The 12,444-nt window shown below is 52.9% G+C and overlaps 4 protein-coding genes across 4 annotated transcripts; 2 read left to right on the top strand and 2 right to left on the bottom strand.

The window, feature by feature from the left end:
• Positions 1-764: 764 nt before the first annotated feature.
• Positions 765-1,962, top strand: PpBr36_00672 (uncharacterized protein; the record flags this gene model as incomplete). The annotated part of the gene is made up of 2 exons (XM_029887863.1): positions 765-791; positions 904-1,962. The coding sequence occupies 2 exons, from the start codon at positions 765-767 to the stop codon at positions 1,960-1,962; spliced, it is 1,086 nt and encodes a 361-aa protein (XP_029751423.1).
• A 549-nt stretch (positions 1,963-2,511) lies between these two features.
• Positions 2,512-6,222, bottom strand: PpBr36_00671 (uncharacterized protein; the record flags this gene model as incomplete). The annotated part of the gene is made up of 3 exons (XM_029887862.1): positions 2,512-3,411; positions 3,479-5,626; positions 5,692-6,222. The coding sequence occupies 3 exons, from the start codon at positions 6,220-6,222 to the stop codon at positions 2,512-2,514; spliced, it is 3,579 nt and encodes a 1,192-aa protein (XP_029751420.1).
• An 835-nt stretch (positions 6,223-7,057) lies between these two features.
• Positions 7,058-8,716, top strand: PpBr36_00670 (uncharacterized protein; the record flags this gene model as incomplete). The annotated part of the gene is made up of 2 exons (XM_029887861.1): positions 7,058-7,109; positions 7,188-8,716. The coding sequence occupies 2 exons, from the start codon at positions 7,058-7,060 to the stop codon at positions 8,714-8,716; spliced, it is 1,581 nt and encodes a 526-aa protein (XP_029751421.1).
• Positions 8,717-10,022: 1,306 nt separating this feature from the next.
• On the bottom strand, positions 10,023-10,407 carry PpBr36_00669 (uncharacterized protein; the record flags this gene model as incomplete). Its single annotated transcript, XM_029887860.1, has 2 exons — positions 10,023-10,070; positions 10,147-10,407. The coding sequence occupies 2 exons, from the start codon at positions 10,405-10,407 to the stop codon at positions 10,023-10,025; spliced, it is 309 nt and encodes a 102-aa protein (XP_029752440.1).
• Between the last annotated feature and the right edge of the window lie 2,037 nt (positions 10,408-12,444).

The following is a 12,444-nucleotide window of genomic DNA, read 5'->3' as shown; positions in this document are numbered from 1 at the left end:
ATTTCTGAAACTTGAAAAGCGAAAAAATTACTGTTAGACCGATGATTCATGATGAAAACTCCACTCAGAATCTAGAGCGTTCCTTTGTGAGGCTCTATCCCTGACCGGAGACATGATCGATGGCAGTGCTAGGTAATTGATTCTATCTCAGAAAACGTCCTGACAATACCCGCCGACTTTATCAAGTGCACTCCCCACCACGATTGGTGCGGATAATACCGGCTAAATCGCGTACAGCCGCCCAACAGAAAAAAAAAGTCACAAGCGCGTCGTACAGCGGTGTACATTGGCGGGGCTACAGAATAACGTGGGACAACAGCGGGGGCCAGACCTGTCCACGCTATGGCGGAAAGTATTCCCCGCACCCCTTTCCTGTGCTGGTAGCAGTCGGTGCTGGGGAAAGCACCGGGTCAACATGGCTCCTTACACATCTGGACTATGGGCAGCATGGAACATCCAAGACGTAAGGACCAAATCATGGAGAACCCGAGCGGGTACTCTGGTTGTACTCCGACAAGCGGCGGCGGGCCAAGGGGGATGTGTTGATATCATTGCTTGAGGGGACCGCATTGTTTTTTCTGCTGTTTCCTCCACAAGTTTACAACCATCACAAACCCGATCCTCAGTCTTTTCAGTCAACCATTCTCTCCAGACAAACTTGATCTAAAGTCCCACAAGTACGCTCAATTACTTCCAATTGTGAATACCTATATAAGGGTACCGGCAAACGCACCGAACGCACGTACATATACAAAGGCAGCGCAATGGCGTCCGCAACAGAGGGCAAATCCGTACGACATGACTTCATCTCCCCTTACACATGAACACGCACGGCGGGCAACCGAGACTCACACACTCCCAAAACAAAAAAAACAAAAAAAACCATTTACATCTCTCCCGCAGAACCTCTCCTTCGTCCTCAACAAGCCTCACGATGTCTGCTTTGAGGAGCGCCCGATGCCCAAGCTCGCCTCCGAGCACGACGTCCTTGTCGCCGTAAACTACACGGGCATCTGCGGCTCCGATGTTCACTACTGGCACCATGGCTCCATCGGCGACTTTGTCGTCAAGGACCCCATGGTCCTAGGCCACGAGTCGGCCGGTACCGTCGTCGAGGTTGGCTCCGCCGTAAAGACGCTCCAGGTCGGCGACCGCGTCGCCCTCGAGCCGGGCTACCCCTGCCGCCGCTGCCGCGACTGCCTCGCCGGCCGCTACAACCTCTGCCCAGAGATGCGTTTCGCCGCCACCCCGCCCTACGACGGCACCCTGGCCGGCTTCTGGACCGCGCCCGCCGATTTCTGCTACAAGCTGCCCGAGTCGGTCAGCCTGCAGGAGGGCGCCATGATCGAGCCGCTGGCCGTCGGCGTGCACATTGTCCGCCAGGCCAAGGTGTCTCCGGGACAGAGCGTCGTGGTCATGGGCGCTGGGCCGGTGGGCCTGCTGTGCGCCGCCGTCGCCCGGGCCTTTGGCGCCTCCACCGTGGTCAGCGTCGACATTGTCGAGTCCAAGCTCGATGTGGCCAAGCAGATCGCCGCCACGCACACGTACCTGTCGCAGCGCATCTCGCCGCAGGAAAACGCAAAGGCCCTGATCGCCGCCGCCGGCCTCGAGGCCAACGGCGGTGCCGACGTTGTCATCGACGCCACCGGCGCCGAGCCCTCGATCCAGACCAGCATTCACGCCGTGCGCGTCGGAGGCTCCTACGTCCAGGGCGGCATGGGCAAGCCCGACATCAGCTTCCCCATCCTCGCCTTCTGCTGCAAGGAGGTCACGGCCAGCGGCTCCTTCCGCTACTCGGCCGGCGACTACAGGCTCGCCATCGACCTGGTGGCCAACGGCAAGGTCAACCTCAAGGCCCTCATCACCGAGACGGTGCCGTTTGACAAGGCCCAAGAGGCCTTTACCAAGGTTAGCGAGGGGCAGGTCATCAAGGTGCTGATTGCTGGGCCTAATGAGAAATAAAGTTGAGCGGTAACTTTGAGCCCTGGTCCTCACTTCTTTTAATATAACGAGTTGACTGAACCAATCGCCGCTTTTGTGAGAATTATGCGTGTTGTTTAGCTTCATGATTTTTCATACTGTGATTTCTGTTCTAGATGGATGGAGAGTTCAAGTCCAGATAGGGCCCAGAACGCGCCGAAGTGTAATTCGACTTCTCGACTGAAGGACTAATCAATGACAATAATAGTAAGCAGAGAAGAAACGTCAACAACTCGAGCTCATTATAACACATTAACACGTACTGAAGATGGAAAAAGGATACCATGTTGAGAAAAGCTCTTAACAAGAAACTATTCCTCAAACTCCCAAGGACAAACGCAAAGCTAACCGAAGGGTATCGAGATACTTCAGTAAGACGTCAAAACAAAAACAAAGACCCAGACCAAAACCCAACCCAACCAATATGAGATATACTCCAGAAATACCGAGAAAAACAATATGCAGAGAAACCACAGTCTCGGTGGCTTCTTTTTTATACTTTTGTCGCAACATGCTCATGAACCAACATCATCACCTGAGCCTGGGGCTCTTCCTCCTCCCACTGGTAGCGAAACCACCAACCGGGGGCACATTCTCGCGACCTTCGATGCCTGTTGTGACAGATGCTGGCTTGCTGCCAATAGTTGACTTTGACAACGTGTCTTTGTTATTTGACACTGACCTAGTGCTGCGCCGGTAGACGGGCAACGTCGAGTTGCTATTGCTGTCCATGCCCGAAAGCGGCGCGAGTGACATAGTGCTAGCAGAAGGGTTGAATTGAATAGTGCTCGTCGTGACACTGGCGTTCGCGTTCACCTCCCTCAGACCACTCGAAACGGCTGATGAGGTTGACGGCGACCTCTCTCTCTTCGCTGTGGTCTCATCAAAGTCGCTAAAGACCACAGTGTGCGCCGGTGCGCTCTTGGACGGCGTCTCCAAAGCGCCACCATTGAGCCCGGCTAGGAGTATCTCGTGTGGAGCCGTACGCGGAAGCTCAGTTGGATAGTTGTAATGAGTCTTATCGGGCGTTTCACCCGTCGGCTGGTACTCCTGAAGCAAGGTACCCCTAATCGATTCGCGCAGGTTGCTGAGTGGCTGGCAAACATTTTCGTCTAGGGGTTCCAGACCAGCACGGAGGTCGTCAATCTCAGCCTCCACCTCATCACCAAGCTCCCTGACGCGCTCCACTGCGTCTTTGGAATGTGATGAGATTTCCGCATACGAGTTTTCGACCGTCTGCGAGAGCTGCTGAACTGAAGCTGCATGCTGGGAGTGATGGAGCGAATTCTGGGATCGGGCACGAGTGACGAAGCTGTCAAGGTCTTGCATCTGAACATCCAGATCGCGCTTTTGCTCTTCAACAACAAGAACAGTCTCGGCGTGTACAGACTTGGTAGTCGCTTGGATTGATGTGCTGTGCTTGTTGGCAGCCTGTGACTTGCTGTTAGTAGTCTGCCTCGCGGGGCTCGACATGATATATGTTTGAGTGAGAACTTACGGCCCAATCATCCTTCATCTTCGTCTTGACATTGTCACGCGACTTGTTGATGTCTGCCATAACCTGACCATTCTTCTCCGCCCAGCTACCCATGCCATCCGAGTATTGAGTCACACTGCCTTCAAAGGCCTTTGTCGAGTTCAACAGGTCTTGGTTGATCAGAGCGGCCTTATCAGCCAGCCTGAGCTCCTGCGTCTCCCCTTGGTTGTTGATAAGCTGCGTGATTTGTGCCAGCAGCTGCTTACGCTCCTCGGCGGCCTGCCTCCTCTCTTCCGCGACGATCTCCTGAATCCTGGCGGACGTGGCAGCATTCGACTGAATCAGAGACTCGCTTGCTCCTTCCAGCTGGCGTCTAAGTCTATCCGACTCCGACTTCTGGGCCCCGAGATGCTTGACAAGGTCCTCAAAGATGCTTTTGAAGTCTTTGCCAAGAGTGCTATATGACGTGTGAAGATGGTTGTGGAAGAGACCAAGCTCGCTCAGAACGTCGGCTGCTATCCGCTCGGCTGCGCTTGCGATTGCTTCCAAGCTCTCGCCAACTCGCTTCTTGATGTGGTCCCTGACCACCTTGATCTCCTCAAGCACGGCATCCATCTCCTGCTTTGATTGCTCCTTGTGTTCGAGAAGCTCCTTTTTTGACATTTCGAACTTGCTCAGATTCTGATCCAGTAGATTCTGAGTATCCGAGAGTTTGTCCAATTCGGCCTGCACAAAGCTTTGCATGCGCTCAGATACGCTAGAGATGTGGTCTTCCTGATCCTTCTGGAACTCGGAGATGCGACCCTCGACCAGTTCCGTCACATCCGCTACTTGACCTTGCGACATGGCCCAGGTGCTACGGTTAAGTGATTGCAGGTCAGATTTGCGTTTGTTCTTGGCACGCAGCCCGTTGACATGCTCGACAGTCTCGCCGAGAGTGTCGATAAGCTCGCTTCCAATGTTGGCAAGTTTCTCCTCGGTCTCTTGATGGGCCTTTCGGAGGTACGTTTCATTTGCGAGGTTTTTTCGGGTCGCGCTCAGCACAAGTTCGGTTTGGTCGAGCAGCTCTTGGGTGTCGTCGAGCTGTAGTCGCGTACCCTCATGCTCCTTCTTCAAACCCATAAAAGAAGATGTGAGGTCAAAAAGTTCCTGGACCTTGCCCCTCAAATTTGCTTCAATAGTGCCAATCTTGGCAGCCTGCTCCTCTGTCAAAATCCGGCGGGATTCGTTCTGTACCGTAATCTCTTCGTAGGCCTCGTTCGAGAGGTAGACGCCGTTTCGTTGCCTCGTTGTAACCAGTTCTCCTCTCAGCTTTTCAATCTCCGCAGTAAACTCCCGTAGCAAAGTTTTCTTGCTCATCAATGTTCTAATCTGTGGTTTGTTCCGGATGTCCTTCGCCCGGAAAGCATAGTCCAGCGTAGAGATCGTTTCCTCCAGATTGCTCTTTGCTGGAGAGATGGTGGCGATTATGCATGTCTTCGTCCTACCGCCAAGCGAGTCTTGGAGCAGACGTGTGAGCTTCGACTCTCTGTAGGGTATGTGAGTGCCTTGGTCGACGAGGGAGTTGATGACCCGTCCTAGCGTCAACAAGCTCTTGTTGATGAGGCCGGCTTCGGCCGCTCGTTTGTTCTCCGCCCCTGATCGCTGGATATTCTCACTGCCAGCCAGGTCGACCAGGTTGAGCTTCCCAGCGCTCACGTAATCGTCGCCGTTTTCGCCTGGCCTCTTGACATAAACGGTAATGGTGAAGATGGTGTGGCTTCGACTACTGAGGTCGTTGCACTTGGTAGCAGCGACTTGCCGACGGAGACTTCCCTCTTGAAGACGTTTTATGCCCTCGGCCGCTGTAACAATGTGCCGCTCTTCCATCCCTTGCACCACGGTGCTCTTCTTTGCGTTATCCTCGTAGATCCTGAGTTTTGCCCCGTCGTCTGCTGATAGCAGGTCTCGTAGCTCCTCGTTGTAAAGTTCTATGAAAGAGCAGCGGACGCAGTTGTCCGATTCTTCAATCTCAAGCTTGTTGAAGAGTGTTTGTAATACCCGGGGTATGATGCCGGCGGCGTCGGATAGCATGCCCATGGTTTCGTTCATGTCTCCCGTCATCGTGTAGGTTTTACCCGTGCCAGTCTGGCCGTAGGCAAATATTGTGCAGTTGTAACCAGACAGCATCTAAGTAAAGGCTCGATTAGTAAAACCATGCATTTCAAAACAGCAAATCAGGAGGTTTCACATACTTCATCCAGGATGGGCTTGACCACATCGTCGAAGATCATGCTTTGGTCGGCAGCCGATGAAAAAACGCGATCGAAATTGTACGATTTGTTGCTTAGCGCGTTGGGTCCCATGGAGAGTTCAACGACATTACCCTTGACACCCTCGGTTGACACGACCACCGCGCTGTTCTCGCGCACTTCCCGATCATTCCTGCCTCGACATCTCACGACAACATTGATGTTTGTCTTCTCCCCGAGGCCGACCTCTGACGTTTCGTAGTCACGTTCCTTGCGCTTTATGCCACCGGTCATGGTCGTGGCCATAGACGACACCGATTCAGCCGGCGATGCGGCACCAGATCTGTCGATTCGTGACGCGACTGTGCTGTGGTGGTTGGAGCGAACATTTCGTGTCGACGTCGTCGGGGCGCGAACCCCGGGACGTACGCTTGCCCGGCCGACCGCGCCTGCTCGCGAAGTCGTCGAGGCTCCGGTCGATGACACGGTCGATGCTCGTGGGAGCCTGCGGCTTGGCTCCCGCAAGGAGCTCATCCTAACGATTGTCTGATTTCGAACCTAATCGTTTGTGCTCTGGCCGGTCTGATCAATAATGTTGCCTATTTCTGTGGTTCAAGCTTAAAGCAGATGTTAAATCCAAAATGCAGCGCAACAAAAGAGGCGGTCGCGTAGGTCGAAAGTAATAGCAGTATTTGATATTGCGTGGCTTGCGGTGTGTTAAGATGCTCTGGGACGACCGCAGCTTGTATGTAAACAACCCTTGCTCCAATTTGTTGATGATTCCACTCTTCTTTGTGGAAGGCTCTGGCGGGACGCACGTTCATTGGCCCGAGTGGGGAAGGCGCTGATGTTGGTGACAACCTGGTTGGACGGGCAACGCAATTAAACGGCAGGTGGCAGAATGGTGGAGCCTTGACCGTTGCTTCTCCATACCATCTGGCTAAGACCAATAGGGAAGTGACAGTCTAATCTCACAGCCGAAAGCCATTCGACCCCTGCACAATCACCTGGCCTGAGCTTAGAGGATATGACGTCTCAGGCGCCCCTCCTTTACTCCTCATCCTCCGCATCACGGAGCTCAATTCAAATCACGCGGTACTGCGGCCTTTAGTGAGCCACGCCTCCTATCCTCGCCGGCGCGGAACAGCGAGCCATAAACCTGAACCTGCCGATTACTTTGTTGTATTCTCTTTCAACCGCCGAGACCATCGCATTTTCTTACCTAGAACCAAACCTACAATCTATTCGTCAGATAGACCGTGCTTGATGCATAACTCCCGGTGCCTTGGAACATCTTCCTGACTACTGCCGGATAGCCAGCTTGTCCAGAATCTCCGAGTCAGACATCAGAGCTGCTGCATCTTTGACCATGTCGCTTTTCCAAGCTCAGCTATACCCGGGGCAAGCCCTCGGCTTTCTTGGTCCGTACAGAAAGCACCGGTTGGTTTCGTCCCCGGAGCACATGGCGCTGCTGACATGAAGGCTCATCCCTTGACTAGTGCTTGGCGCATCCCTTCACGACATTCTTACGCGCATCAAAGCCGAACCCCAACGATTCCCAAAGATAGATCTTGCCTTCTCCCAGACTGCGCCTATAGAAGAGCCCGTGGTCGTCAATCTGCCATCAAATGGTGTTCGTCTCCGCTTTGATGGCCCCGAGCAGCGTCTGCGCCTCATCGAGGTCATAGACTTTACCAAGATTCATATAACATTCAAAGAGACAAATAACGAACGAGACCTTATGCGCCCGGCTGCTGAACCGACTGCGACCGGTCCAAGTTTTAAACATATCTACAACCGGTTCTTGGGGCCAACTTATGACGGCGAGTTCGTGCCTGGGGGCGAAAGCGGCAAGGATGTAGGCACCTACGTGTTGTCTTATCCCGGGGTTGCGTTCACCTTCCCGATGGCCCCATCGGCATACTCGCCAGACAAAGACGTAATGTCACTGTTATCGCACAACGGGACGCAGATCGCCACTTCCATGGCAGTCTTTAGTGGTGACACTTGGGCGCAGGCACGGGACACATTATGGAACGAAGCACTCCCGAGCTTAAAGACATTTGCGCCCTTATCGAAAGGTAGCAAAGACGCCAGTCCGGACGACGTGACACTGGTTCGTATTCACGGAGGAGGAAAGCTCCAACTAGTTCGCAAATGGGCTGGAGTTGGCGACGCGCCCTTACCCTCCACCTGGATCATTCTCGGGGAAACCACTCCACAAGATCTCGTTGCCGAGCTCGGACCTCCCGATGCAATCTACCGCAGGAATGAGCAGCGCATGTACATTCACCGTGTCCGTGGCGCCAGCAGCAGCCATGGCCGTCGCCCAAACAGCGGCGATGTCAAACCGGGCTCACATGACAACCTAACCGACACAGATATGTCATCTGCCAACGCACTATCCACGGACGATGGGGACTATGACTCACGCGACGACGACGATGAGGCTGTGGAGGATGACGCTGCTGGAAATGTCGCTGGGGAGTGCTTCTACAACTACTTCTACCTAGGATTCGATATACTCATATCAACACCCAGGGTACCATCACAGCCTCCACCAGATGTCGAGGAGCCGCAGGTGCCCAGAGATAGAACGCTTCCTTCCGAGTCCCAAGATAGACTCGTAGCGACCAAGATGATCCTCCACGGCAATGTTCCAGGGTCTTACCCCTTCAACCGCCACCGGCGCTGCCGGTGGGAGATAGCCTATCTGGACCAGCCCACCAACTCTGAGACACCCTTCCATGAGACGGAGGAGCGTCTAGGCTCGGCGTGGAAATCGACCTATCTGTCCGAGGCCGATGCCAAGCAGCGGCAGCGGGGCATGGTGCTCAATCGTGGTTGGGGCGACAGCCCGGGCAGCAGCATAGAGTTCCTGGGAGGTTGGGAGGGGGAGGTTAAGAGTTCGGCCAGGAAGCCCGATGCAATCGGCGCTGATAATTCGACCACGACGCTCTATGGTTATCCTGGACTGGTATTTGAAGTGCTAAGAAACGGGTTTGTTAGTGCACTAACTGTTTTCTGACTTGCTCTTTTCTTTAACAGTGCATTTCTCGTTGGTAAAATCCCCTTGGCACTGTGAAAGGTATGGAATAAGTGGATAAACGGCCTTTTATTTGTTCTTGTTTTTGGTTTCGTTTTTCTTTTGTTCCAACTGGCGTTGGTTTCGGCTGCTGGGACTCCAAACACAGGATTCGAGAACGCTGGCGTTTATTGAAGGTCGGGCATATTTTCTATTTGGGTTTTGCATCTTGGTCGCCTCAATGAGGAAGAGGGTAGCTGCGGACATAAGGTTGGACGTGAAGAGCTCGTTAAGCTTAAGGATCTGCATTCAATGTTAAATCAAATACTAAAGTCATGAGACCGATTTCTCTGGCCTTATTGGGTTCTGCCCTATGCGCGCTTCGCAGGGCAATACCTGTCTTGCTGTGCCTTGATTTCCCGAGCGACTCGAGTTGTCCAGACTACCAAGGTTTAATATACAGCCAGCACTGTCAATGTCACAGTACCGTCATGCACCGGAGAACGGCAGTCGGCCGATGATGCTTTTCTGGCACGTATTCTTTGGTACAGTTACATCACCCAAAGCGGCTGCTCGCATCTGACGGGATCGGGGTCATCTAACCGTTGTACAGTAAACCCAGACTTTGGGTTTGGGTGGTCGGGTTTATATTGCCGTACCCTCTTTTTTTTGCTTTTCCATTCCTTGGGTAATGCTACATTCACCAAGCCGCATCACCCCACTTTTTCTCTTAACAGGTCCAGGCTTCAGGCACTATGTCAACGTCATGGATTTGTTTTTTTGCTGGGCTGTTGTTCGGAAACCGGCTCATGTTTTTTTTGAGGCTGGAAATTCGGTACCACGACGCAGTATATTTGTGAGACTTGGCAGACAACCCTGTTGAACTTGACCTTGGGAGCCGCGCTTGCCTGGCAGGTCGAGGTCGGCCTTCTTGCAGTTTTGAAAATGTGTAACTTGTTGCTAAGCGTCGCATAGATTTATGCAGCAGAATCGATGTAGATATGTAAAGTCATGTGCATGTGCAATAGGCAGTGAGGATGATTTTAAGCAACCTTTCATTTATACTCTCATCAAGAACTCAGACACGTCCTCTTCATAATTATCGTCTGGCCTCGAACAAAAAAGAGGCCTTGCCCTGAGGAAGAGAAAGGAACCCCCCCTAAAACTCTCCTCGAAAATAGGTACACGATTACACTGAAACATGAACCACGCTCAAAGTAAATAGTTGAACATCTCTTCATCCCATATCTTCTATCCGTACAGAAGATGCAGTCGCCACGTGCTCAAGAGAGAAAAAAAATCGAACAATTTACGGGGTAACACCAGCGGGGGTGTTGCAAAGGATGCCCTGGTCAAGCTATTCATGGTAAAGGCCAAAGTCAGCTATACGAGGTCTTTCAACGGCAACAGAGCTGCAAGGACCTAAAACTTACGATAGGCAGGACGCAGCAGCGAGCACGCTGGCCGATGGCGGCGCAGATTTCGCTAAAGTTGGTGGCATTGGCGGGAGCCTCCGAGGGCTGGCCGCAGTCGAGGTTGGCGAGGCCGAGGATGTCGGTCGCGCAGCACTGGGCAGAGCCGTACAGGCCGGAGCAGGGAGTGTAGGGAACCTGGCGCTCCTGGACCTCGGCGGGGAGGGCGACGGCACCGGTGGCCGCGACGAAGATGGTGGCGATGATGGTGGAGAACTGCATCTTGGCTGGGTTTTGTTTTTGGATGAGGGGGGTTTTTTATGGTTTGAGAGGGGGACTTTTGTGATGAGGAGTGAGCGAGTGGTTGCTATCTTGTGGAGTTGAATGAGCTGATGGGAAGAGGAGATTTGTCTGGCAAAACGGGGAAATGGACGAGCTACTTATACTCGATCAAAGGCACATAACATCTTCGCAGAATAACACGCGATGCCGCTTCCGGTAGGCGAATGCTTGTACATAGTCGAGGAGTGTCTCGACATCTTGTCCTGCCCATTGCCCCTGGACCGGTTTGGAGGCCGCTTTCGCCTCCCCACTGCACACATACTAACCTGCTCGCATCCTCAAATCTTGACCAGAGAACGGGATGCATGCTCAGAATGTTTGGTTGCATGCGTCAGCGCCGCCTCTCAGCGTTGCAGTGGGACGTCACCATCACCTTGTCTCCCGGAGATGAAATCAATGCGCGAGAAGGTGGTTTACTTTGGTTCGGATCTTGGCTCTAACATTTGAGAGGCCAATTAATACGGGAACGGCAAGACAGGCATGCCGATCGACATCATCCACGTTGCTCTCTAGGCCGCATCTCTTCCCCCGTTAACGCGAAAAAGTTAAGGGGGATCGTCATAGTGCTATCGCTGCGTTGACCTCTAGCCAGCCAGCAAAGCCCATGCCCTTGCCCAAAATGCAACAACACCGTCACATTCGTAAGGGGCCAGCATCTCTGATTGACGGTTCGTGGCACTCGCCCGAGTTAACAGACTTTGTGAATCATACCGTAAATGCGTGCAAGGTGGTGTAAAGTGTGCATGAGCATTTGTGCCTGCGTCTTACAGCGAGCAGTTTCTGGTAGCTATGTTACTGTCAGCCCTGAATGGACCCTGCCCGCAGCCTCATGAGCCTCTTCAGCAACGTCGAGACATTCAGCTTATTTCTGTGTCGGAGTAAAAAAAAAATACCCGTTAAAGTCCCGGTTCGCAGGCAGTGGCAGTAATCCTTGGCATACGTACACGAGTTCGCCTTGCTCCCAGGTACCGAAGGAAGACGCCGGGGAGAGGGAATCCAATCCGAGGACAATTCTCAAGGATGTTTCCCCCTTCCTAAGGATCGGCATACTATGGTACTCTTCTTCCAGACAGGGGGTCCCCATAAACAACGGTCTAGTTATAGTCCAGCAAAGCGTATTATAGGGATTTAGGTCATTGAAATCGCAAAACGACCGATGAAAAACTTGGCTTTTGTGGACTTGGCACATGGCCAGCAAATGATGTGGCCTGAATGGTAGGGTTACATCCCAAATCAGGAACAAGAGACATGTTCCCCGCGAACGCCTGGCGAACCAAGTTCCGTAGCTCAAAATATTCGGGATGGATGGAACGGTGTGCATAGTCCTGTTAAGTCGTGATCATCGCCATTGCAGCTGGACTAGCCACACCCTGTTCGCCACAACCTATTTCGTATGACATATTGACTGATATGGACGACTTCAGCTGCTTGATCGCCACCACTTGGTCAACATTGGGCAATGCTGATAAAAATAGCTAGATGTGAAGGCAACTATGCCGCGAATAAAACCGAGGTTGTCAATCATTTCCTTATAGTGAACAGGAAATTGCAGCAAAGTTGGAGGCCTGTCTAAGCCTGGGCGGCGGGGGGGNGGGGGGGGGGCTCGGAAGAAGAGTGCAACAGTGCTTATGCTGTTATCACGGCTGGCAAGGCTGGAATGCTGCTTTATGGTAACTAATATAGCAGCCAAGCCAGGTATTGCATGGATGCTTTCTAAGTTGTGAGGTTGGGCACATATCTTGTGGGTCATCAACATCGATCGGAGATCGTGGGCCTCCAGGCCTCGCTTGATGCCTATCGGCGTATCTCGTATAGTTGGCAGCATTGGCCTCTACTGTTATTTCGAACCAACTCAGATGAATCCACGACGTCAGGAAATGGCTGTATCGATATCCGGAAGCAGAAGGGAAGCGATTGCAACCCGCCAAGATGAAAGAGGCAGTATGGAACGGAGACGGAGTAGTGAATTGTCGTGCG

Source organism: Pyricularia pennisetigena, chromosome 2, assembly GCF_004337985.1.
Source record: "Pyricularia pennisetigena strain Br36 chromosome 2, whole genome shotgun sequence".
Lineage (NCBI taxonomy): Eukaryota > Fungi > Ascomycota > Sordariomycetes > Magnaporthales > Pyriculariaceae > Pyricularia > Pyricularia pennisetigena.
The sequence above is the reverse complement of the archived record's forward strand: the minus strand, read 5'-3'. Positions and strand labels throughout refer to the sequence as shown.